The 26005-nt window shown below is 49.1% G+C and overlaps 1 protein-coding gene across 5 annotated transcripts in view; it reads left to right on the top strand.

Moving 5' to 3' along the window:
• Window positions 1–26005, top strand: part of CSPP1 (centrosome and spindle pole associated protein 1) — a 1290317-nt gene that overhangs the window by 1223420 nt on the left and 40892 nt on the right. For all 5 annotated transcript variants that reach the window (XM_085605499.1, XM_085605497.1, XM_085605498.1 and 2 more), the window contains 2 exons: window positions 5526–5589; window positions 8840–8946. In XM_085605499.1, coding sequence (XP_085461625.1) covers window positions 5526–5589; window positions 8840–8946 — 171 coding nt within the window. The remainder of the gene's footprint in view (window positions 1–5525; window positions 5590–8839; window positions 8947–26005) is intronic.

Below are 26005 nucleotides of genomic sequence, written 5' to 3'. Positions count from 1 at the left end.
GAGGGAATGCCGTTTCATGATCGCGCTGGTGTTGAATGTGTGCCAGCGCTTTAGGTATTACATAAGGAGGCAAACAAGTATCTGCGGTGCCTTCTGTAATACCATTGTTCCCCGGGGTCGCACATAGTGGGTGTACACATACAATACAGTCCCAAAGTCCTTATTGCACATAGGGCACACTTTTTCTGTGTGCACCACATCGCACCTTTAAATAGGTGTGCAAACAAGGAAAGTGCGCCCTGTTACATAGAATGCACTGCCCTCAGAGCAGCTGCAAACTCGTGCCGTGGACAGCACATTCAAGTGAAATCCAGAGCGGCTGCTTCAAAGCTGCTCTGTGTTTCACAGTGCAGACGGCAATCCGCCTGCGCTTTCAGGCGAGATTAGAGATCCCTTTGCAGGCGGGTGCAGTGAGTGACTACACCAATCTGCAGGGGGATGTCTGAGGGTCCATTGGAACAGCTTTTCCCCCTTCAGAGGGGTACCATCTGGGGGTGCACTGACATTGCAGCTCCTTTTTGTGGCGCACTTTCAGTGCCCTTCCTGGCAGCTTCTTTGCTTTTGCGCCCACGTCTATAATACGGCGTGGGTGCAGACACTACGACATTCCGTTCTTTGCATGGGGCCACGCCTGATGCAAATGAGTGAATGCCCTCTTGAGATAGCGCTGGCACTTCATATGCGCCAGCCCTATCAGTATTGCAGAAGGGGTCTACAGCCCCTTCTCTTGTACCTAAGTGCCATGGGGCTGCACAAAGTGGGCACACATGCCCATTTCTCCCCCTGGGCATTTTCTACAATAATGTCCAGGTGGGTATTAAGAGGCTTGGACTATTTTTATTTGACAAAGAAAATAGAGTTCCCAAGATTTTTAAGCTTCAGTACATTTCAAGGTCTTTCTTCATGTTAAAAGCTCTCAAAATGGGTGGTAACTGGTAAGTTGGGAGACTTGCCTCCCTTTAATAGGGATGATCCTTTTTACTAGATTTGTTTGCAGAAATGGCCTGGACACTTCAAATGAGTACATGGTCTTGCAGTCTTTCTCCTCATTTGCCACTGCTGAAGTTTTGGAAATTTCTATCCAGTCCTCATATCTTCAAGCCATCTGTACATACACCTGTCACCTCCCGAAAGGACGTTTTTTGGAACCCCAGTGCCTTACTTCATATCACAGATGCATTGGTCCTCTCTAGGTTAATATCGCACTTTGTTCTAACCTTCTACAGTAATTCAATAGACTTTCCTAAGAAAGCCTTATACATTTCTAATATAGTTCCTCTAGCAAAATCTGTGACTTCACAAAATGCTGTTTCCGTATTCCCCAGTTCTCCCATGAAACTCAGATGGGTTTTCCATCTTGTTAAAGGTCACTAACGGACTACTTGGACTCATGTTTTCTTTTCTTTAGCCTTTAACTTGCTTTTAAAGAGGGCGTCCCCCACGCCAGAAACCCAGCTTGTAAATTCGTTTTGTGACTTTTGTCACCATATGGAGGCCTGAGTTCTCTTAGTGTATGTACCAGTGTGAGTAGTTAGCATGTCACTCCTGATTCTAAAAATATTTTTTAACAGCGCATGTGGAGTGATGATGATGTGAAAACGAAATTAGATCCTCTTAAGAATCTATGGTCTTGCATGTTAAAACAGATGTTACCTTCATCTAGCCATCACCAAGCCGCCCGATCAGTAGCTACAAATAACCTTCTCTGGCGAATAACCTACTCAGGTTTCACTTTGACATCATTTATGTTACTCAGAAACTCAGCCAACATGTAGTAACCTTGTATAAAAAGGTATACCCTTCCTGCTTCCATTTCATTTAAGAAGTTAATGATAATCAGTACTGCTAAACAACTGTGTATGATTTCTTAGTAAGGAGTTAGTGCTACCATCTGCATATATATTAGAAACGTTGTCAATTTGGTCTGGAACTTTCAGATTCATAGTCACCCATCATGCATAGGTCAAAAGGTATCTGTGGTGTTCTCAGATCAGAAATCATTGCTGCTAATTAACAACTACCTGCTCCAGCAGTCAGAACAGACCCATACCACATCCCTGTTAGCTTCGCGGTCATTTTTAGCACCCTATTTTGGAAATGTTATGAAAACAATTTCTGATTGTTTGAGTCAATTTGAGCTATGCGTCGCAAAATTCTTTCGATGATTTGTATTTTTTAAATAAAAATGCTTAATTTAGTTGCACCAAGCCGAAAACAAAACTAGCAAGGCATGCCATCCTATCTTTCTTCCATCCTGCTGTTTATCATGCCATTTACCAAAACTTCCTAGTGGGTATTTAAACCGGAAACACTCATTTTGGCATACTGTTATAAGGTTGAGGTCAGTCTGAATGAAACCGAGTTCAAACCTTGTAAGGGCTTCAAATGCCATTTCCAAATCTCACCTAGATACCAATGATATTTGAACACGCAACATTGACGTGTTAATTCTACTTGATGATCTGCCATAAAAGCATCAGGCATGGTGAAGGAAATGTTTTCCTGGCTGTAAAACATGGACAGAATACTTTTTCCTGGTATTATTATTCTTATTTGTAACATTGTGTGACGATTCATGAAACAAGGCCAAAGTTATTAGCATTCAATTTTTTTCAAAGTGTTTCGTATGAACAACCTTGTTATCTAGCCAAAAACATTTTGCCTAGGATTTCACTAAATGGTAAATGTCAGAACAGGTTCGAACCTAGGGCTCTTGCTGCTATTCACCAATATAGCCACTTCATGCATAGCCTTCCTGGGACCCTTGCCAAGTGGCTGGTTCCAGTGAGAAAGCTCACAATTTCCCAACTTATCCAGAGTCATTGAAATAAGTGTTCTTGCAAGGGTATTTAGTTTGTGATAGATACTTCTAAGTGCAGATTCCTCACCTTATGAATATTGCCCATGACATCAGAATGGATCCGGAAAATTTTCTGCAATACACCTGTGTGCTGGGAGGTGACTCTGGCAGCACTGTCTTGACGACGTTCCACACAAGACGTGATATGTGTATACCTTTTTAGGTGTCACCCACTCGCACTGGCATCACCTGCCATGGAGGAAAGTGCCTCCTTCGCCATGGTTGTGCGGAGGCTGGCAGAAATTCTCGATCTCTAGCTTCCTATCCAGGAAGTATAGATCCATGTTTTGAGAGGTGCTTCAACCCACCCAAAGCAGTTCTAAACCACTTTTGCCTTTTAATGAGGCACTTACGGACACACTTTTGGGAACCAGGGCCTTGCCCTATTCAGTACCCCATGTAAATTGGGAGATTGCCAGGATCCATAGTGTTGCTCTAGGTAATGTAGACTTCCTTACCCATCACCCTACTCCCGAGAGCCTCTTCGTGCATGCTTCAGCCAGTGAAGTTCTACCAAATTCCTTCCTGACTACTCCCCCTGGCAGGGAATACAAGAGAATATAGACCTTTGGGAAATGGACCACTTCCTCTGTGAGTTTGTCTCTCTTCTTTGTCAATGCCAGCTGCCTTCTAGGCCACTATTATCACGTCTTGTGGGAATCCATGGCTTGGGTGCACCCCTGGTTCCAGAGGAGGCTGTGCTATCCTCTCTCAGGCAATGCAAAATGGTTGTGAGGCAGCCATATTTTCTATCTGTTAAGGACTGGATACTGCTGATTCACTTGGTGGAACTATAGGCACCACTGTAGCCCTTTGCAGGCACCCCAGGATGCTGTCCACTTGATTTTGAGGGTCGTTCAGGCAAGTCTCATGAACATGCCATTTGACGGTTGCTGTCTTTTTGAGCAAAAAATAAATTGGGCCCTGGAGCTCTTTAAAGACAGCAGTGCCCTGTGCCCTTTTTGCAACTTAACCCCCAGCTCGATACCTCTCCTGCACCAAGCTTTGAAGAAGAGCAGGACTGACTGGGCACAACTCATCCTAGTGGCCTTAGCTTGGCATGGAGAGTGTGATATTCCGAACTCTGGACATGAGCATCTGTCCTCCTATCAGGCTGCCTCTTCAGGAGGATCTTTTGTTGCAACAGTACTGCAGAGTTCTGCATCCGAACCTGTGCTCCCTACACCTCCATGCTTGGAGATGGAGCACTGACAAATGATTGCGTTCAGCCTTCCTCCCACAGCTGTTGATGTCATCTTAGCATCCAGGTGTGGCTCAACCAAATCTGTATAGGCCTACCATGGAGATAATTCTAAACAGATCGACCCACGGTCATAAGATTTGTACCTAGTGCAGGAAGGCCTTGCTTTAGGCATTGTTAAAGGTTACATGTTGGATTAGTCGACTTTTTTACGATTGCCTGACCAGCCTTCATTATTCAAATCAATAATTGTGGTGCTTTTGCGCCAAGGTTTACAATGTATATTTCACCATTCTCTGTTTGTTATGGCCCAATGGGATTTAAGTTTGGTCCTTACATTCCTCATGTGCATGCCCCTTGAGCCTCTACCCTCATACAATTTTTCTTGTTGCCATAACATTGGCCTGGCAAGTGACAGATTTGCAGGCCTGGTCTGTCAACCCACCCTACCCGCTTTCTACCCAGACTAACTTGTTCTGCTGACTCAAGCCTCCTTCCTAAGGTAGCGACCCCCTTTTATGTGGGTCATGGCATTACTCCAAAGTTTTTGGCTCTGCCTCACCCCTATAAGGAGGAAGAGAGACTTTACCGGGTGAATCTAAAAAGGGCTCTCACCTTTTACATTAACCTTACCAGAGAACAAAGGCTGGTTGATCAGCTCATTATCAGATTCAGTGGAGCAAAGAAAGGCAAGGCTGTGCAGAAAAGGACCATCTTAGTTAGATTATACTCTACGTGAAGATCCGCTATGCACTTCCCGAAAGCAGCCCCATGGTGGTTTTCCAGCTTATTCTATGAGAGCCAAGGCTGTTACTTCTTCTTTGGCATGCGGCATGCCTGTAATGGATATTTGTCAGTCTGCTTTGTGGGCGTTACTCCATATGTTCATGAGACACTACTGTCTGGACAGTCTGGTCCGCTGAGAAGGGCATTTTGCCCACTCGGTCCTTTTGGTTTGAAATGGTTCACAGACCCATTTTCTGTAAGGGTACTGCTTCAGTATCTATTCAAAAGGTGAGTCATCTGTGGTTCGAAGTCTCTTATCAGAACAAGTTACTTACCATCGGTAACTCTCTTTCTTGAAGAGATTACCTAACCGTAGGTGCCTCATCGAACCCTGATTGATTTGATTTTAGCTCCGCGGCTGTAGGCGTAGACGGGCCAGAAAACAACTGATGTCAGTGCGCATGAGTGGCACCTATAAAGGCCCATGCACGTCACGTCTGGAACAGAAAAGACGACATGGAGCTGCTGAAGATTTTCTGGATCCAGTCTAATGCTTTGGAGACTATTCAAAAGGTGGGGAATTGCAGTTGAATAGAGTCTGTACCAGAAAGAGCATTACTGAGGTAAATAACTTGTTCTATATTAACATCTGTTAAAATCGCAGCTGCAAAATTAGTTTCTGCACGTGCAGTGCAAAATAAAACTTAGTTGTTTTATCAGATTCTTTTCTTCTTGCAGCTGCGTAATCAACCTGATGAACTCCTAAGAACATCCCTTTTGGAATCTGAAAGTGCTTTTATTGGTGAGTTTACAGTTTTTGTGTTCCAGCATTGGTTGTATTGTCCAATGTCACTTTATACAAATATTAACATAGACTTGTTTGAAAATTACGTAAAAAAGCTTTTGATACGTAAATGTATTTATGCCCATGGATATAGATTCTGAAAGTAATCAAAATATATGTTTGCAGCAAGTGTAGCTGTAAATAACAAGCTTTGAACACTCCTTCCATCTAGTGTTTGACGTCCATGTTGCAACTTGGTTTTCTTCAAATGTTTCCGCTTCGAAATGACTTGCAATCCCTCTCTGAAACCCACAATACCCTAAAACAAAGAAACCACCTTTTCCGCAGTCGGGTTAAGGCATGCTGATCGGAACTCCGCCCCCCCCCGCCCCCCTAGTGAAGCCCACACCCAGCGCACAGACTACTCCTAAGCAGTTTATGCCATCCGAACTTCATCCCTCTGGGGCACAACGTTGACTTCAGCACATGCATCGGCCGCGAGTGAGCTGGGCTTTGAGCCCTGAAACTGTGCTGAAAAGGCCTCAACAGTCTGCTTTGACCATTGTACCCAAGACCACCCAGCCTCAAAACCCAACTTTGGATCCAGAGAAACCCAGGCACCAGCAGAATAGTCAACTTCGAGACATGCTTCGATACCAACTCTGAAATCCAGTGAGCCAACACCATTATAGGAACTGAGCATCTAGATGTTCGACAGAGAGTGCTCTACATTCATCCTGTAACAATTCATATACTTACAAAGGGATACACCACCACAGGACAAGGAGAGTAGAAAGACTGACACAACCGCAAGAGAGTAGCAGTTAGTGCAGTCACACAACGGTGCATCGAAAATTCAATTGACCTTTTATCCGGATATCTCAGGTGCTACTGGGTAGAGATGGAACACCTGGTGAAACACTAGCCAGAGGCATGCTGCAAAAAAGGCAAGGAGTTAGTTTAAGAGGGGAAAATTCATTTTCAAGGCTAACATCCGATGCCCACTGGATTTGACTGATAACGCATCCAGAGTAACAAGCACTAGTGCCTTACCCCGAAGACATGCCCGGCTCAGAATGTCTGGCTTCTGTCCTGAGGCATTTGCTGAATATTCCCTTTAATGGAGAACATCTATTTGGTCCAAAGGTAGACAGGATGCTGGAGAAAGTTAAAAAAAACACTGTGTGTTTTTCCCAGTAATTGCAGTAAAACGGTGCTCAGCTGAACAGACAACATGATCACAATATACTTTGTGCAGAAACAGGAGAAACGCACTTGACCAGCTTCCTTTTCCTTGGGCTTATGAGTTTCACAGTGCTTTATTATTTGGTGAGATGACAACTGTGTTCATCTGTAGGTGGTTGCATGTTTAATGTGCACACAAAAGTAATGCTAGACAGTGGAGGTTTGGAACCGTTGTGCCTTTCTTTTATCCTCATTCCACCTGGCTCCCTTGAGACCCTATTTTCCTTGCTTTGCTGTGAATTGTCAAGGGAAAAATGCCGCGATTCTGTACTCCAAAATGGAGTATGTTTTACAGCATTTAGTTCTAAGCAGGATAACTTGCTTGGGGAAATCTCCGTTTACCTATCATAAGCTATTTGCTGTGGTTTCGCTTGTTTAGTGTTCAACACTGGGGTAGCAGCACACTAAAAAACGTGGCCTTGACTGCATGCCCATGCCGTTCCAGCATGCCCATGCGTAGCATGCAACAAGCCCCACTATATCTAAGTGTACTTATTACATGCTGACGAGTACCTGGTCTCCTTCTCTCTTCGATTTTCTCCTTGAAGTATTTGAAATTAGGATTGCTCTTGATTTTCCTAAATGTGCAGCTATCGTTCTTCATCTGAAGCTCGTTCATGCTTACTCTAGTAATACCTCATTATTTTATAGAGATATTTCCCTTATCTATTTCAAGATGCAAATGAATGAATGGGTTTATTTACTTTAGAAAGTTATATTAATATCTCCCTAAAAGAATTCAAAATGTTATCTACCTTAGGGAACTAGGAAACTGATAGCACTGGGCATATTAATAGCAAAAAGAAGACTGGCTATGCGATGGATGAAAGGCCCGTCTCCCACACTAACAGAGTGGTGTACAGACCTGTCCTATTGCAATGCACAATCACATAATTATAATGCCCTCATACCAACACGCTGTAGGCCAGAGAACATCTGGGGACCATATCAAGCATCTCTTGCCCGTAGAGCCCCTGCAGGTACAGACCCAGAAAGTCATGACAGCACGGGTATTGGCTAGACATAGTTGTAGTTGTTGGGCCCGTGAGAGGGAAATACTAATAAGGGTAGGTATCCCCCACAGAACACAGCGAGTAGACACCACACAGACAAAAACTGAAAGATTGAGAACGACAATGTGCTAAGGGATACGACAAATGTAACTACCCAAGAAGATCATTGCAATGTACTTCAACGAATTCATTGTTATGGTAATGTGATTTATAATGCTGCATACTCTTCATGGGTAAAGAGTGTACATGAGGAGGGCTACTGTAATGCTTGTATTATGCAAAATGAACAATAAAGTTATAAAATCTGAAGGAAAAAAAGATGTCAAAATATTTTATGATTCTTTTTCAACTATACACATCGATTTAAATAAAAATCCAAAACTTCTCACTGGCTTCTATTCGTGGTCCCTTGGCCCGCATATGGCAGCAGTTAGCCTATTGAGCCACTCAGTGAATTTTCTTTTCATTTCCAAAATCTGATTAAGAGGTCTTAGAGCCTCTGTCACCTCTAAGTCAACAGGCGAGCTCGATGGAGATAAGGGAACCAAAAAGCAGTGACCTCACTTGATCCTCTTAACTGTAATATGGAAAAACCTTTAAAATGGGCAGGTTGTAAATGCTCTGGCTCGCTCCTAAAGTTTGTCAGTGTTACATGGCACACCTGGGTAAAGTTACCTTTGTCTTCTCCTGTGTCAATCCCACCGGGTGACAGGCCAGCACTTGGATAGAACCCTCCAACGCAGTTTCACTTTAATGTTTCATTTTCATACTCTTTTATCCTCTTGCTGGTCAGAGTAATTTCTCTTCTTTCTACGAATAAAATAAATAGCGCTGAAGGAATTCTTCCTTATAAATGTAGTACTTTGCAGATTGCAAATGTATTGTTTCTCGCACAGTGTTGCATGCTCAATGAAATGGACCATGAGCCAGTGCATTAAAATTATATTAATTTGATGCTTTTTTAATGGATAACATTTCAAGGTCTTTTTTTCTAACTGAAAATGATTTAGGTGAAAATGGAGAAGCTTACCCTGTGCTAGCAGAACCTTACATACGTTCTCAGCTGCCACCATCTGCCAGGGAGAGAAGGAAATACAAAAGAAACATTGACAATGATGTACGTATATATGGCGTTTACTGCAGTATTTGTTAGTTTGAAAGTTAACTCTTTTCTGTCTGTGTTTTCTTTTGCCCGTGTTGGTTAAGCATATAATTTTCAGTTGCTTTTTACTTTGTCCCAGTGCATATAATTGTGTATTCTTACTTTAATATATTTTAGGAAAGGTTTTCTAATGGAAACTTCTACCTTCAGATTCCTCACTTTTTGATTCTTCTTTAGTCTCTCTAGTCACCAAACTGTATCAGGAAAGTGATAATAACTCTTCTGCACAGATAAGTGCTGCTTCAGTACTGGGTGTACCCAGATGTGACAGAGTCATATAAGGCAGCATTTTGGCACACTGATTGCAGTTAATTTTTTCCTATGCCATTCGACATAGATCCGAAATTGGTCTCTCCGGGAACAGTACCTTCAAAAATTATCTACTGCACTTTTTTTTGGCAAGATTCTAAAAATGTCAGGATTTACACCATTTTGATCCCATCACAAGCAGGTATTGTTTCTGGAAGCACACATCACCGGTCTGTCTGGTGCCTGGAGCCCAAGCACAACTTCAGGTAGTGCAAAAAGCTTGACCTCTTGTAGTCTAAGGGCTATCAAGGCATGTGAGATGAAACTCTTCATGGCAAAGGCCTGATAAAAGCGTAGTTAGTAGAAATCCCAGCCGAGGATCATCTATGCAGCCCTGCTCCTCCACTGGAATTGGCTCCGAACAGACCTCCACTGTGCCCGGAACCTTCAGCGCCAGCTCCTGTGCCTGAGCCTTCGACGCTGCAGTTTCTCAAATTCCAGACGCCGTGCTTGGATCCAGCAGCGTTCATCAGTGCCATGTACAACATATTTGCAAAGGCGGTGACGCCGTACCAAGCCCCATTGGGCTCTGTGGTTCCAGCACAACTTCTACTGTCCATGCCATTTTAATCAATGCCATCCGGCACCGCAACTTCATATCCGGCACTTCTGCCTTGCTTTTCTCCAGGTCTCAGGTTCTGGGTGCCGTAGCTACCTACATGGCCACCGAGGCCACAACCATCCCTGCCTCCATCTCAACCACTAGCTCCAGATACTGAGTCACCAGTGCCGCAGACCGACATCAAACCCTTGCTTCACTCCCATAGAAAGGCACAAGGCTGCTGGAAGAGCAGCCTTACCAAGCACACTTTCGTGAAATATCTGGTACGGACTCGGACCCTGTGGAACGTCTCCTCTATGAAGACCGAGGGTAGGATACCCTACAAGATTTCCAAGGCCTATCATCAGATGGTGGCCTGGACAGTTCGCCTGAATTGGCCATCGAGGTCCCTGCCGGACCACCCACACCTGAGGTGATGTCTCTCAATAAGATTATGTTGAAGGCTTCAGAGATCTCGGATTTACAGTTGCCATGTTATGTTATATTGATTTGTATAGTGCACTAATCACCCTAGAAGGTATCTAGGCACCTGGGCAATGTGTCTAGATGTGTGGTTCCAAGGTGCAGAACTCAATAAGTGAGGAGGAGGCTCTGATGGGTTGAGGGAGGTCAATTCATGTCTAGGATGTGATGTAGGAGAATGAGCGACCTCCAGTTATACTTTTGTGGAAGCGGGGGCATGTGTGTAAGTGAGAGTGAGGCAGAGCGTGGGTGTCTGGAGGTTTGGTGAAAGTGTATGCGGCTGTTCAGGTATTCTGGTCCTTTGTTGTGTAGGGATTTGTATGTGTGCATGAGAAGTTTGAAATGGCTGCTCTCCTGTATGGGGAGCTAGTGTATCATCGTGAGGTGCGGTGTAATGTGGGTGCGGCCTGGTAGGTGAAGTATGAGTCTTGCGGCTGCTTTCTGGATGATCTGGAGTCTGTGTAGGAGTTTGGATATTCCGGCATTGAAAGTGTTGCCATATTCCAGCCTGCTGGTGATGAGTGCTTGTGTGATAGTCCGTCTGGTTTTCTGAGGTAACTATTTGAAGATGTTTCACAGCGTGAGTAGAATGTGGAAGCAGGAGGTGCACACTGTGTTCACTTGAGCCATCATGTTGAGCTTGTCATCAAGGTTAATCCCTAGATTTCTTTAGTGGTCTTTGGGTGTTGTTCCAAGCACAGACAGCCACCAGGTGGAATCCCATGTCGGTGGGGTCTTGTTGCTGAAGACCAGTACTATGGTCTTGTCAGATTTGAGCTTCAGGCAGTTGTTTCGCATCCAGTCAGCTACCATGGTCATGCAGTTGGTTAAGTTGGTTCTGTTGATGTTTGTCTTGTCCGTCAGGAGGAGGATGAGTTGGGTGTCATCGGCGTAAATGACGGTTATGTCTTATGATTAAATGATGTTGGCGAGCATTGTCTTATATGTTGAAATGAGGGGGGCAGAGGAACAATCCCTGTGGGACACCACATATTAGTTTCTTAGTTTCTGATGTGAAAGGTGGCAGCCTGACCCTTTGGTTTCTTCCTATGAAGAAGGAACAGATCCATTTGACAATGGATCCTTGAATGCCTATCTCGTGGAGTCTTCTGATGAGTGTGTTGTGGGAGACAGTGTTGAAGGTCATGGAGAGGTCGAGCAGCATGAGGGCCGCTGTTTTTCCTCGGTCCAAGATTTTTCGAATGTTGTCAGTGGCTGCGATAGTGCTATTTTGGGAGATGGGTCGGAAGTTGCTTAGTTGATTAGAGTCCACTGTAGGCTTTTTGAGAAGGGCATTGATCTCTTCAAGTTTTCATTAATCTGGAAAAAGGGCAGATGTGATAGAGGTGTTGATGATGTGGGTCAGGGTGGTGCTGATTGGTGAAGTCCCCAGGTTGTAGATGTGGTGGGGGCATGAGTCCGTTGGGGCCCTTAAGTGGATATTTTGCATGATTGCTGATGTGTCGTTTCTGGTGAGGGTTGTCCATTTGGTCAGGTTGCTATCTTGGTTGGGGGGGGGGGGGGGGGGTAGTTTAGCGATGAGTTCTCTGGAGTTGGGTTGGTGTACAAACTTGCTGTAGATATTTGCGATTTTTTTAATTTTTTAATTTTTTTTTAATTTTATTTTTATTTGATTTTTCCCTTGCAGACAATAGGGAACCGAGGTCCACAGTGACACAGCGGGGGAAAGGCTGGGTTGCCCGTAATAGGAGTGTGAGGAGAGGGAAAGGTTGTTAAACCCTTTCGTACTGCAATCGTGTCCCATATATCCAGCACCGTTTTGGTAGGGACTGCCATGTAGGCACTACACGAGCGTGCCGTGTGAGAATGCCAGGCAAGTTCCCAAATTGAGCGTCCCGTAACCGTCCTGTCCATGTGGAACCACACCTTTTCACTCTCAACGGCTATCCATTCCGACACGAAACGGAGATGTGAGGCCCAATAATAGTCCAGGAGGTTAGGACACGCAAGGCCCCCCTCTGTCGCGCGGCGACATGAGGGTCTTATGGGAGAAACGCGGCCTGCGCCCGCCGCAGATAAAACGAATGAGATCGCGTTGCAGGCCCTGTATTTGGTGTTGCGGTATTGGGGTGGGGAGGCATTGAAATAAATATAAGATTTTAGGGAGTATTGACATCTTTACAGCATTAAGCCTACCCAGCCAAGAGATCGTGAGATTTTTCCAACCCCTCAGGTCCTCCAGCACGGCCCTCCGGCACTCACGCCAGTTCACCCGCGTCCATGTGTCTAAGGTGGGGGTCAGTTGAAGGCCTAGATATCGGATGTGTTTCGCGGCCCATTGGTAAGGAGCGAGCATTTTCAGGACCGGCACCTCGTCTGGCGGAATCGTGAGATTCAGAGCCCAGGATTTGCCATGGTTAATTTTGAGGCCCGAGATTTTCTCAAAGGACTGCAGAAGGGTATAGAGCGCCGGAAGAGACGTATGTGGGCGCGTCAGGGTCAGAATAAGGTCATCCGCGAAGAGTGCTACCTTGTTTTGCCGGCCCCAAGGGGGATCCCATGTATGCCCAGGTGTCGCCGAATCATCTCCGCTAGGGGCTCCACCACCAGGGCGAACAGCAGAGGTGACAAGGGACAGCCCTGTCGTGTACCTCTAGAGATGGAGAAGGGGTCCGTAAGCTGCCCATTAACTCGAACCCGAGCTTGCGGAGAAAGATAGGGGGCCATAATCATAGAGATCATATTCTCACCCAGTCCGACCTTTTACAATATCGCTCGAAGAAAGCCCCACTCCAATCGATCAAACGCCTTCTCCGCGTCCAGCGAGAGAAGACATGCTGGTATTTTCCAGTGTCGGGCTTTTCCCACCAGGTGCGCGATTCTGCGCACGTTATCCGCCCCTTGTCTGCTGTGAATGGAGCCAACTTGGTCCGGATCCACAAGCCCAGGCATGTGGGGATCCAAGCGTTTGGCGAGCATTTTAGTGTAGATTTTAAGATCTGTGTTCAGCAGGGCTATAGGGCGGTAAGACGCGCACAGCGTGGGGTCCTTGCCCGGTTTAGTAATAAGGGCTATTTCCGCCATACCCATGGAGGACGATGGCCCCTCAACCACTAGCTCCAGATACTGAGTCACCAGTGCCGCAGACCGACATCAAACCCTTGCTTCACTCCCATAGAAAGGCATAAGGCTGATGGAAGAGCAGCCTTACCAAGCACACTTTCGTGAAATATCTGGTACGGACTCGGACCCTGTGGAACGTCTCCTCTATGAAGACCGAGGGTAGGATACCCTACAAGATTTCCAAGGCCTATCATCAGATGGTGGCCTGGACAGTTCGCCTGAATTGGCCATGGAGGTCCCTGCCGGACCACCCACGCAAAAGATGCTTCTGGAGCTGCGGCAGAAACATAAGGTAGAAAACCAAGGGCAAGCCATCCGGTCCCGGTGTCTTCCCGAGCGGTAAATCCTTCAGTGCCATGCGCAGTTCCTCCGTCGTGAGGGGGTCTTCTAATTGTTGGGCGTGTTGTGGATGAATTGGTGTCCAGGGGCATTGGGCAAGAAAGTCATCTATGGCAGCGGGCGAGGGATCTTCTGCTCCATAGAGAGCAGCATAATAGGCCCGAAAGGCCTCACACTTAGCGCGTTCCGTGACAGCCCACCCGTCGTTTGGATATTCGCTATGTTGGCCTTCTCCACGCGTGCCCGCAGGCGCCGCGCCGATACTTTGCCCACTTTATCGCCCCCCTCGAAATATCGTTGCTTTAAGAGTAGCAGGGAGCGCTCTGCCTTATTAGTGCGTAACGTGCGGAGCTGGCCCCTTAGATTAGCAAGCCTCCGCCGATGCGCAACCGAGGAATGGCCTTGGTCCTGTTGCTCGAGTGCTTTTATGTCCTTGGAGAGGGTGTCCTCCAGGCGGCGTGCCTCCCGGGCCAGCGCAAGCGCTAACGATGTGCTGTGACCGCGGATGGTAGCCTTAAACACATCCCACACCACTTGAAAGGGCATTTCGGGGATATCATAGTCTACAAAATACGAGTCGATGGCGGACCGTATGCTCTCCACATCCGCCGGGTCGCGCAGGATGTGCAACGGCATACGCCACTGCCGAGCGCGGGCAGAAGAGGCGGCCGGATCCTGCAGTAAGAGCTTCACATGGGCATGATCGGAGAGCGATATGTCGGACATAGATGCCCCCACCGTGTCCCGCACCGCGTCATGGGAAATAAATAAATAATCAATATGCGAGTACGAACGGTGAACGTGAGAATAGTACGAGTGATCCCGCACCTCTGGTGAGTGATAGTGCCAAACGTCCAGCAAACCAAGATCCATTATCTGGACATGACGCCCGCCCCATTGGAGGAAGCCACACTACGGTCCATCGCAGGGTCCCACACAAGGTTAAAATCTCCCCCCAAAATTCAGGAGGGTTCGCCATGTGGCACATGGTCCCGCATAAGAGTTCGGAGATATGAGTCTTGCATCTGGTTCGGAGCATAAACATTGCACAAGGTGAGTAGGCGTCTCCCCACCCGCACCTCCGCCCTTATGAAGCGCCCATCAGGACTGCGATAAACTTGAGTGCGCCCCTGCCGGATACCAGGCATGCAGTGAATAGCTACCCTGGAGGTCTTGGCGTCCGCCGACGCCCAGATCTGGAGGGGGTAGCAGGTGGGTTTCTTGCAGAAAAAGAATGTCCGGGCTATGTTGCCGCAGGTAGCGCCACACCTGCTGCCTCTTGTTAGGGGAATTCAGGCCCTTAACATTAAGGGTTAGTATCTTTAAGGGGCCAGAAACAGTAATGGGGAAATCAAGTTCTTCCATAATGCCGCCGTGAAGAGCGCTGCTGGGGGGTAGGGAGGGAACCCAGGAGCGCGCCAACTGTAGCCCCAGGCGCGCGCCGTAATAGCTGCAGCAACCGTCCGCCATACCTAGCACCTACAGAAAAGAGGAAGGAGAGATATAGGTAAGTGAGAGGGCAGAAAGTAAGAGGAGATAAACCCAACGTCGGCCAACCGGGCCACATGTCTCTGTTCCAATCGCCGGCCAGCCTACACCCGAGGGTTCGGACAAGCCAAGAGATGTCACTCTCACAGGATCAGAGGGGGGTACGCTGTCCACCGGCCTCGAGGTGAGCTAGAGAGAGGGCTCTGGCCACCCCGCACACAAAAAGGAGAAAGATGAGTTAAGAGCTGAGGGACTACAAGACCCCCCCCCACATACCAAGCCCAGCTAGAGAGCACTAGACCATATGGAGCTGTGATCGTAGAGGAGAGCTCCAGGAACCACCACAAACATGCAGACAATTGATCACGGAGGCGGAGTTTCCGATCCAGCGTCAGATTTGTCACCCTCTAAGGACATAATGTGTTCAATAATGTCCTGCTTAGCCTGCAGGGTGTCCTGTTCATTGAGAGGGGAGGGGAGCCTGCGCCGGCGCACGGTCGACCAGGCTGGCTCAGCAGGAACCCTTGCAGAGGAGGAAGGGCGCGCGGGGCTATCGGACCATGAGTCGGGGAGTCGAAGCAACTGCGCCGCATCCCTGTAGGACCGGATCACCCTTCGCCGAGACTCCCAGGTAAAGATAAGCGCAAAGGGGTGACCCCACTGATAGGAGATATTGAGGCTCCGCAACTTATCAGTCACTGGTTTGAAGGTACGATGGCACCGAAGGGTAGTGGGGGCCAGATCTTGGAAAATCTGAATTCTATGTCCCTCATACGTGAGGTCTTGTTTGGCCCGTGCCGCCCGTAGGATAGCTTCTTTTTCTGTGAAGAAATGGACCCTGGTTAATATATTCGGAAGAAGGCCCGGTCTGCCCGCAGGCCCAGTGACCCGGTGGGCCCGATCCAGGGCCGGGGGAGAGGCGTCGTCGTCACCCCATACTTCATGCAGCAGCAACTGCGCCACATACGTCAGGATGTCCTTCCCTTCCGCACCAAGAGGGACCCCCCGGATGCGGAGGTTATTCCGGCGTCTTCCGTCCGGGCATCCAGCGTCTTCTCCAAGCCATCAACCCGGCCCCCTAGGTCCGCCACCTCTCTCCGGAGCTCTCTGACACAGGAATGCACTTCGGTGCGGAGTAAGCCAATCTCAGATTTCAGTTCAGTCATGAAGGAGGACATAAAAGCCTGTGTCACCGGGAGAAAGTCCCCCCGGCCGACGCATGTCCCTCCGCTGACGAGCTCATCTTGCCCCAAAAGGCAGCCTCCGAATTGTCCTTCGGGGCTGACCCCGGGGCATCCTTGACTCTATTAGTGCGCGTCATACTGGAGGAATTGTGGGACAGCCGACGTGGAGACCCAACAGGCAACGGAGGTCCCCCCGCCGCTACTGCAAAGCACCTGTCCCGGGAGAGATCCCCCCTTCCACTCCAGGCTCCGTCAGAGGTGCACAGTCCCCCCCGCAGGACCAGTCCCCCCGCAGGACCAGCAGACCCAGGGATTTCCAAGCAAGGGACGTCAGCAAACAGGCCACCCCCACAGCTCTGCCGCGCTGGGTCACTCAAGATACCAGGAGCCCCTGTCAGCCCCCTCTCAGCCCGGGAAAATCCCGTGAAAGCCCTACAAATACAAGCAGACAGGCCCCGGCCCCAGCCCTCACCCCACCACAGCAAGAATTGTCAGACCAGGCTCAGGCCAGGCAAGTGACGCCCAGGGCGCCCCCGCCCGACACCACCAGCTGCAGGCAAGATGACAGCAGTTAGCCTCCAAGCAGGGGGGGTCACGGACCACCGGGATGATACAGTCCAGCAAAGTGACCAACACCGACCGACTACAATGCCCAGTCAAAGAAGCAGGCCCCCCCCCACCGGCAACTAAGCGTCCCCGTCCCCCCCCCCAACATCAAGGGCAGCCACCGGCCAGCAGGAGGAGCAAACCAGGCAAGTAAATCAAACTGGGGGGCCAGAGACGGGTACAGGAAGCTCAGCGGGTAGCAGGTAACATCCAAAGTAGTCTACGGGACCTCCCCCAGCACAGGGAGACCCCGATCAGCAGTCCACCAGAGTCTCGCTTGAGGGCGGGCCGGGCCACAGGCAACCCCCAGCACAGGACCCCCCCACGGCACACAGGCAAGGTCCCACCGGAGTCTCTACACTCAAAGGCCGCCCCCAGTCCACTTCCGCCGTGTCTCTGTGCTTGAAAGCGACATTCGCCGGTAGGCCACAAGCGTCGTCGCTGGGCAGCCTAACAACTCAATCCTGGTCAACAACCTTGCAATATGCGGCCGGATGCAGTCCCTGGGGCATCTCCCGCCCCGCGCCAATAAGGGGCACGATGAGAGCCGGGCCTCCCTGACGGTAGAAGCGCTGTGCCGGCCAGGGTGGTCGACCACCCCCAACGCCCCCACAGGGCCCACAGCGAGGGGTCAGTGACGCACACCCCAACAGTGTCCGTACTCACAGTTCTAGGTGGGATGGTAGCCGCCGCTGTGACGAACTCCCGAGGGCCCTAAGGACCCCCGTGCTGCCGCCGCTGTTCCCGCTGATCCGCTCAATCCAGGCCCCAGGCAGATGAATGTGTGCGCTCCTCCACGCGGGAGTGGCACAACCGCAAGCTGGCGCAGCCCAGGCCCGTCACTGTCCCAAAGGCGCCAACGCAGTGTCCTCAACACAGGGGGGGGCGAAATGGTGACAGGAAGCCGAACCTCAGCCTCCCACCAGCTCCCCCTGATCGCCACCGGCTCTCCACGCAGGGAGAGGTCCCCCCGGGACCGGGAGAGCCCCCCAGCAGGGCCCCAAGTTCCGAGGCGCCCCACCGCTGCGGTGCGGGAAATGGCGGATCCGGTTCGGTTAAAGGCACTCCGTCCGGCCGTGCTCGTCCCAGGCCCGCCACCTCCACCCGCCACAATGGGGACGATCACTCACTCGCTGGCCCCCTCACCTCCGGAGGCCGCAGACCGCGTCGGGGGGCCTGCGCGGGATATAACGTCCGCCTGTGTCACCTGTCGTGAAGCCTCCAGCTCAAGCGCCACAAAATGGGGGGCACGGCAACCGCCGGAACGTGGCGCCGCCGCCGGACACCGCTGCCACTGCTCTAACGCAGTCCTCCGCTCGTCAAGGGGTGCCACAGATCCTCCACACCGAGGACACCCCCGAGATGCGCATCAGGGGGCCCCCAGCTCTGCTTTAATAGCGTTGGTACACGGCGGCCTGCCGGAGCTCCTCCAGCGTGCGTCCTACTGCATTGCCAGTTAGACCACGCCCCCCATATTTGCAATTTTGCAGTGGAAGAAATTGGATAGGTTGTTGCAGAGTTATTGGGAGCAGTGGCCGTTGCCCCTGTACGGGGGATGGGGTGAGGGGGAACCACATGATATAAATATAAAAGAAAGTACTAATCCTCTTCGCCGCTGCTGCACGTCTCTCCTTAGTCCACGCAGAGCTCCGGAAGCACCCAGTCTCCCGCACTCTCTTAGCCAATCACAATGCTGCAGCGTCGTGATTGGTCTGACTGTCCGAAACGGCCGCTCAGGCAGTAATTGGGAGACTGGGAGGCTGGGCATGTTCTCCACTGGGCTGTACAACGCAGCCCAGTGTAGAACAAGCCAAGTGTGCATGACTGTTTGGACAGCCCCAGAGGGCTGACCAAGCCGTCATGCGCACTTAGGGAGGGAAGCCTAACCCTGCCAGACCTGGCTGGAGTCTGAGTCCCGCAAAGAAAAATAAAATGATAATAACTTCTTGTTATTGTCATTTTATTTTTATTTTGCAGTGCTTAACGAGCAGGGGGGTGCCGCTCCTCCACCTTAACGGAGGAGCCGCCACTGGTTGGAAGGCAGCAATATTGTTGACAGTGGCTTAGGGCGCAGTACAATACTTGATGATCGAGAAGAACTCCTTGCAGCTATTGGAGCTACTTTTGATGCGGTCCACAAGTGCTTTTTTCTTGGAATCTCTAATTTGCTGCTGATAGCGCCTGAGTACAGCCTTGTAGGTAGTTCTGCCGGTGGGGTAATGGCTGGCTCTCCATTTCCTTTCTAGCTGTGTATAGTGTAGTTTGGTGTCTCGGAGGTCTGTGTACCAACTGTCCTGCTTGTTTGATCTACTATGCTTGTTAGGTTTGATGGGTGAGAGGGAGTCTGCAAAGTTCTTGATCCAGTTGATGATGTCCTTGTTGAGGTTGTCTGTGGGGCTAGGCTGATCAGTGCTGAGGGAACTGAGCCAGTCTGCTTCTGTGATTTTGCTCCAGCTGCAGCGCTGAACATGGTAGGGGTGTTGACCTGAGGTGTGTCGATATGAAAGTGGATGATGGAGTGGTCTGTGAACTGTGTGATGGAGGTGTATTTGATGCTGTTGCTTGTGGTGAAGATGGGGTCAGGTGTGTGTTGGTTCTGTGACGAGCTGGGTGAGTCCAATTTTGTTCAAGCTTTCGAGGAGTGCTGTGGGGCAGGGGTCATTTTGGTCTTCCAGGTGAAAGTTGAGGTCACTGAAGAGAATGTAGGCTCTGGAGTCAATAGTGAGCAGTGCAACAACGTTTTTACGGACAGCCCTTTCTCTAAAAAGGCTAAAACAAGTTTAAGGTTGTCTCGCCAGAAGTAGAGACGACAGACAAAGTTAGGATTCTGAGATTAATTTTGTTCATAAAAAGGATGTCCTTGAATGACCAAATTATATCTTCTGATTACCATTTAAATTATCTGTGAATGGGTATAAGTCACTTGAAAGAATCTGTTTAGGACACGGTAGACAGAGCAATACCTTTTTCTTGTGCTTAACATAATGTGATTGATGAGATACCGCTATTTTAGAGAAATATAGTATCTTGCACTCTAGAGCAGAAACTAAAACAATGTCCTCACTGAGGTATTATTACCTTCCTCGGCCACATTGAAGTCCGTGTTGCCTTTTAATGATGCTTTACTGGCACCTCTCCTGGCAGGTTGAGAGAAGCTGTCATCTAATCCGACAGTTGACTAGTTTGTGGCTCGAAGCTACTGCTCAGCACCAGGCCACCCGCTATTCCTTTCCACAGAGCCATCACTGGAGAGCCTAGTTATACTGGTGTTCTGCTGAAGTACGCAGTTGGGTGGAACCTCCAACCACTGTACCATCGGACAGGGAGTCCAAAAGATTGGAGGCTTGGGGCAAGAAAGTATTTTCAGCCAGAAGTATGTCCTTGATGTAGGAGAGTAGGGTCTGCTTCCTATGGTCACCCCCACTTTTTGCTTTTGCTTCACTGGTTTTCGACTTAGATGTGGCTGTGGGTCTGCTAATCAGACCCACAGCCCCGCTGTTCTCTCTCTAAATTCATACTATGTACTTTAGGTAGATAACCCAATTGGTAAGGATCACCTTATAGGGCCCTGTACAGTGTACCTTAGGTACCCAGGGCTGGGTGTACCCTAGGTCTACCAGGGGCTGCAGCATGTATTATGCCACCCCTGACAGGCCTCCCATCATGACACAACTGGCTGATCACTCAGCTGGGGCAAGGTCGTGTAATCACCCCTTGCTTAGGTATAGTATCCCTATACCTACCTTATATATAGACACATGGGTAACCTTTCAGTCACTCCTATGGCAGGCCTTAACAATCCTGGAGGCAGAGTGCTTGGTAACATGTGAGATGGTGCTCTAGCATGAGCTGTGCCTTCCTGCAGCTTTCGGAACCATGTCCTTATAGCTTTTCTATGATATCGCCTACCATATACTCTTAAAGTGCCTTATAATCCTCGCGGTTATGGTAACTATGGTTTGGCTTTATCAAAACATGTCGTGTAAGGTGTCTAACACTTTGGAATACTACCCCCACCCATTTCTGGCGATGAGGATAGTATTCCCCCCTTCTAGAGGGAGAAGACATGTTGAAGACCTACTACCCGGTTAAAGTTAACCAGAGCCCCAGCATCACAAAATGGATGCTGCTGCCACAGACACAAGTCTTACCTCCTGCTGCCGGGAGTCCTTCCAGCGAGGGAGGCTTGGACAATAGGTTTCCTGCCTTGGGAGGTGCTAGCACCACCCTAGACAGAGCTTAGTGTATTGGGGCAGGGAGGGATGAAAGAAACGAGACACTGCCTGGGGCACACAAGGTGTCCCATGCATAGTCCGGTTCAAACCGGTGCTGGGGCACTCCAGCCCCAGTCCTGGCGCGAAACAGGACAAAGGGAAGGGGGTGTAACCACCCCCCTCCCTGGTCCCACCCATAGGAGGGACCTAGCAGGTAACCCAGCCCCCCAGATTAGTATAAGAGTGGGAGCTGAGTCCCTAGGACTTTGGATTATCCTGAACTGAAACTAGAAACGAAACTCTGGACCTTCGATATTTGACGACAAAGAAGACTGAAGAATCTCCCTTGTGGCCAAGGAGTGGCCACCCTGTGCAAACAGGCACTAACAAGCGATCTGCCATTTGCTTTGCCCAAGTTCTACGAGGAACCGACTGCAGAGCCCGACCAGCGCCTTGACCTCCAGACTTCTCTGACCCTGATCCACATCCACAGCCAAACTGAGATCCGTGGAGGCGACGAGAGAAAATTGGCGAGTAGCTTCCAGCGCAGCTTCTGAGGCATCCTCGAAGTTGTGCTCTGGGGATTGAGAAGCCCCAACCCCGAGCACCATCTGTACCGAAGATCAGCCCTCCACACTCCACAAGTTCTGCGTTGGGTCCTTCTGCATTTTCTTGCTCGACGCGTCTGTCCGGTTGCATGCCCGTTGGCTAGTAGCCTCAGTGACGACGAACCCTTGACTTTTCACCGCTGGTTTGGCTCCTCCAGACTGGCCCTTGCTTCCCTGTGAAAGAGAAGCACCTCAGACCTTCCTGGTCTGCACCTGAAGCGAAGTTCCCTTTCCGCGTGGGTTGCCTTTGCCAAGGCTTGTTGACTTGTCGGGACGTCGACTCCGCCAGCAGCAAGATCCTTCGTGGGACAGCTCGTACCCTGGTTCTGGTCGTCCTCGACGCCTCCTGGTCCACGCAGCTGCAGAGACAAGCTTCAAGACATCACCTGTGTTCTGCACGACATCGCCTGGTTCCTTCCTGGTTCCACATGGTCACTGGCTTGTGACCCAGACTTTGTCCCCTCTGCTTACAGGTGTTCTTCCTTCAAGATCCACCCTTGGATCCACCGGACATCTTCCTCCTGGCCGCCTGCCAGCATCTGTTCTTCAGGCATCCATAGGATCCAGCGACGACACCCGACACATCTTCACACCTATGCACCAGTCTCCTGTGGGTGAGGTTACGCGAGTACTCCGGTGCTCCAGTGGATATTGACTATCCAAGTGTCTAAGTCTTTAGTTGCTTCCTCCTAGTTACTTCGGAATTGTCCTTATTCTTCCTATTTCTAATTGCTACATTCCCTTTGACTTTAATGTAATCCGCGTGTGTGTTTCCACACTGCACACGCTTCCCGTGGGCCTCCCACTTCCTAACTATTGGTAGGGTAGTGTAGCCCCAGCGATTCCCTAGGCCTACTCCCTGTTCGTGACGTGGTACTTATACCACTTTCTTAGTATATGGTTTGCGTGGCCCCTGGGCCTAACTGTATTTTTCCTGTGTAACTTAACGTATGCTACTTACGAAATTGTTGTGCTTAGACCTCTGAACTCATAAAGAGTGCTGAGGGTATATGTTAGAATAAATACATTCTAATTTTATATATATCTGGTGTGGTGTCCTTTCATTTGGTATTCAAGGGATTATAATGGTATAACAGCTGGCTTCACATGCCATACAGAGTTTAGCCTAAGACTGCTCTTGTCCATGCTACCACTAGGATAGCTGGTCTATAAGGTTGACTTTACAACCAATCACCATAAGGGTTGTTTGGACTGATACAAGGTGTACACTAGGACTAGTGACATCATATATCAGGCCAACTTCTCACACTTGAAATCATTTAAATGCTAACCTCCTTCTTTCCAGGTATACCCTTGGCTTGTTAGACATAACCCAAATGATGCTTATCCCTCACTACATGAAAAACCATTTTCAGGAGGTAATTGCCGTTGAACAAAATGCTTCCTACCACGTTATTAAATTGGGTCTTGACACGGCTGAGTCTGTTGCCGGGCCATGGAGACGTATGTCACAATTCTTTGCCTTGCTTGGCTCTGGACATCTAACTTCTCTTCTGATGTCCAATCTAATTTGATGGATCTTCCTTAGGTGGAGTGTGCCTCTTTAAGGTGGATTCAGCACTGAAGAGATTCAAAACATCACAGACCATGGCACGTTCACTGACCTTCAGCTTCCACCACCAACCAAGGACTTTCTGCCCTTTTGCCGCTTTCCTGGCTTTGAGAGAGGTTCTTCCTTCCATTTCAGGCAATATAAGCCACTTCAACAGCAACCTAACCCTCTCATTCGTCAATACAGGATTTGTTCCAGGGGATGTGGATCCTCTTTGCAACCCTCCTCTTGCTCCTCGTCCCCTGTGCCTCAAGAAAAGCAAGACTAGTTTGTTTCTCCAACACCACACAGAGCCGATGGGAGTGTAGGTGTCCCTTTTCTTCTGGCCTGGAAGGCCATTGCTTTGGACCAATGGGTCCTCCAGATCATAGAAAAGGGGTACACCCTTCCCTTTCTATAGTTTTGGCCCTCCATTCCACCTCTTCTCTATCCCCTGATCTTTTGACCATTTTACAGCAAGAAATGGCTGCTCTCCTTTTGAAAGCAACAGTGAAGTTAGTAACAGACAGGGAAATAGGCCAAGGATGCTACATATGTAACTTCCTAGTGCCCAGGAAGGAATGCTGTCTATGTCCCATTCTAGATCTCCTGAGCCTGATGTTCTTTCTTTAAAAGAAGTAGTTCAAGATACTGACCCTAGATCAAGTTCTACTGGTGTTGGAGCTTGGAGATTAGATGCTGCTACTGGATCTGCAGGATAAGAACTTCCACACCCCTATCCTGTGGTCCCATTGGAAGTGCTTGCAATTTGTAGTGGGTTCTACGCATTACCAGTTCGTGGTACTACCCTTTGGGTTGACTTTGGCACATTGAGTCTTCACCAAGGTAATGGCAGTGGTTTCAGCCCATCTCAGACAATCGTGTCTGCTGATCTTCCCATACCTGGATGACTGGCTCCTCAAAGCCAACTCACCAGGGATGGTGTTGCACCACCTGCGGTCGATGACGTCCCTGTTGTTCGACCTGGGTTTTTCGATCAGCGAGCCCGAATCTCACCTGCGGCCCTCCCAGCGTTTACAGTTCATAGGTTCGGCACTGGACACCTCCCTTTTCTGCGCCTTTTCTCCTCTCCAGAGGATCACAGACATCCAGTAGATGATTCCTTCTTTCTAGTCAGGTGTGAGAGTTCCAGTCCTGAAAGTCTTGCGATTCCTAGGTCTTCTGGCTTCCTGTAGTCTCCTAGTCATGCATGTATGTTGGCACATGAGGGCCCCATGGTGCTGCCTCCGCAGGCAGTGGCTGCAGTACGGGGAGACCTGTTGGATTCCATTGTGATCTCTCACAGCGCTTCGGGGAATATAGCTTGGTGGGGGAACAAAACGAACCTGACATATAGGATATCCTTTGCGCCTCCTCCGACCATGACTACGGTAGTGGCATGTGCTTCCACCCTGGGATGGGGAGCTCATCTGGAGGATCTGGAGATCAATGGGCTCTGTTCTCCATAGAAACAGGTTCTTCATATCAACCTGCTAGAATTGTGAGCAACTCGGCTGGCGCTCAAGACCTTGTTTCCCTCCATCGTGGGTCACTCCATCCAGCTCTTATAAGACAACATGACTACGATGTAGTATGTGACTCAAACAAGGGGGAGTAGGGTCTTGCCTACGTTCTCTGGAGGCCTTGAGACTGAGGTCTTGGGCATACCGCTATTTCTTTCACCGCCACTCATATAGCGGGGTCTCTGAAAGTCAGAGCCAGTAGCCTGAGCCGGCATTATCTTGCCCATCATGAGTGAGTCTTCTACCTGAGTGTAAGGAAACAGACTATTTGCAGGTATCCAACCCCCATTTTTTGCCCCCATTTTGACTACTAGGTACCAGTGTAGTGGCTCTGAAATGCCCTGAGCCCTGCCAAACATTTTAATTGGCTTGCCCAACTTACATGTAATTCCCTAGTATATGGTCCCAGGGGTATCTAGGGCCTGTAAGCAGAGCTCTCTTATAGACTGCAGAGCTAGTTGTGCCACCACAAGTACAACAGGGTAAAACATGGCTTCCTGTCTGCCACTGCAGATTAGAAGGTCAGTTTAAAACTGCTAATTCAACTTTCCTATTTAAGGAATTGGCAAAACCCAAACCTCCATTTTTAATATAAATGTCAACCCTAAGGTAGGCCTTACAAGCCCTAAGGCAGGGTGCTGTATATTAATGAGTGGAACATGTACATTTATGTGTTTCAGCAGTAAAAACCCTAAAATGTCGTTTTTATTGTGAAAGGCTAGTAGCCCCATTGACATGTACAGAGTGACAGGCGGACATCTCAACCCTGCTACATTCTGAATGGGACTACAAAAGTTGGTACTGGAAGGTATCAAAAAAATCAGTACCTTGAATCGGATTTAATGGTTAAATCAAATTTAATGTCGCTGGTGGGCAAATTGAAACATTAGAAGTTGACACTGTACATAACCCAAGAATTCTAGTGCCTATTGTACACATGATCTGTCCTGCATTCTGCTTTCAGCCCTCCTGGGAAACCTGTTAACAACTCCCAGGGCAGGAGACAATAGGGGCCTGCAATGGAGAGGGGTGTTACCTACCTCATGCAGGAAGCCCAAAAGGTGAGCTTCAAACCAGAAGCCA

This window comes from Triturus cristatus, chromosome 5_1 (genome assembly GCF_964204655.1).
Source record: "Triturus cristatus chromosome 5_1, aTriCri1.1, whole genome shotgun sequence".
Lineage (NCBI taxonomy): Eukaryota > Metazoa > Chordata > Amphibia > Caudata > Salamandridae > Triturus > Triturus cristatus.
Note: the sequence above shows the minus strand (reverse complement) of the source record. Positions and strands in the feature narration are given on the sequence as shown.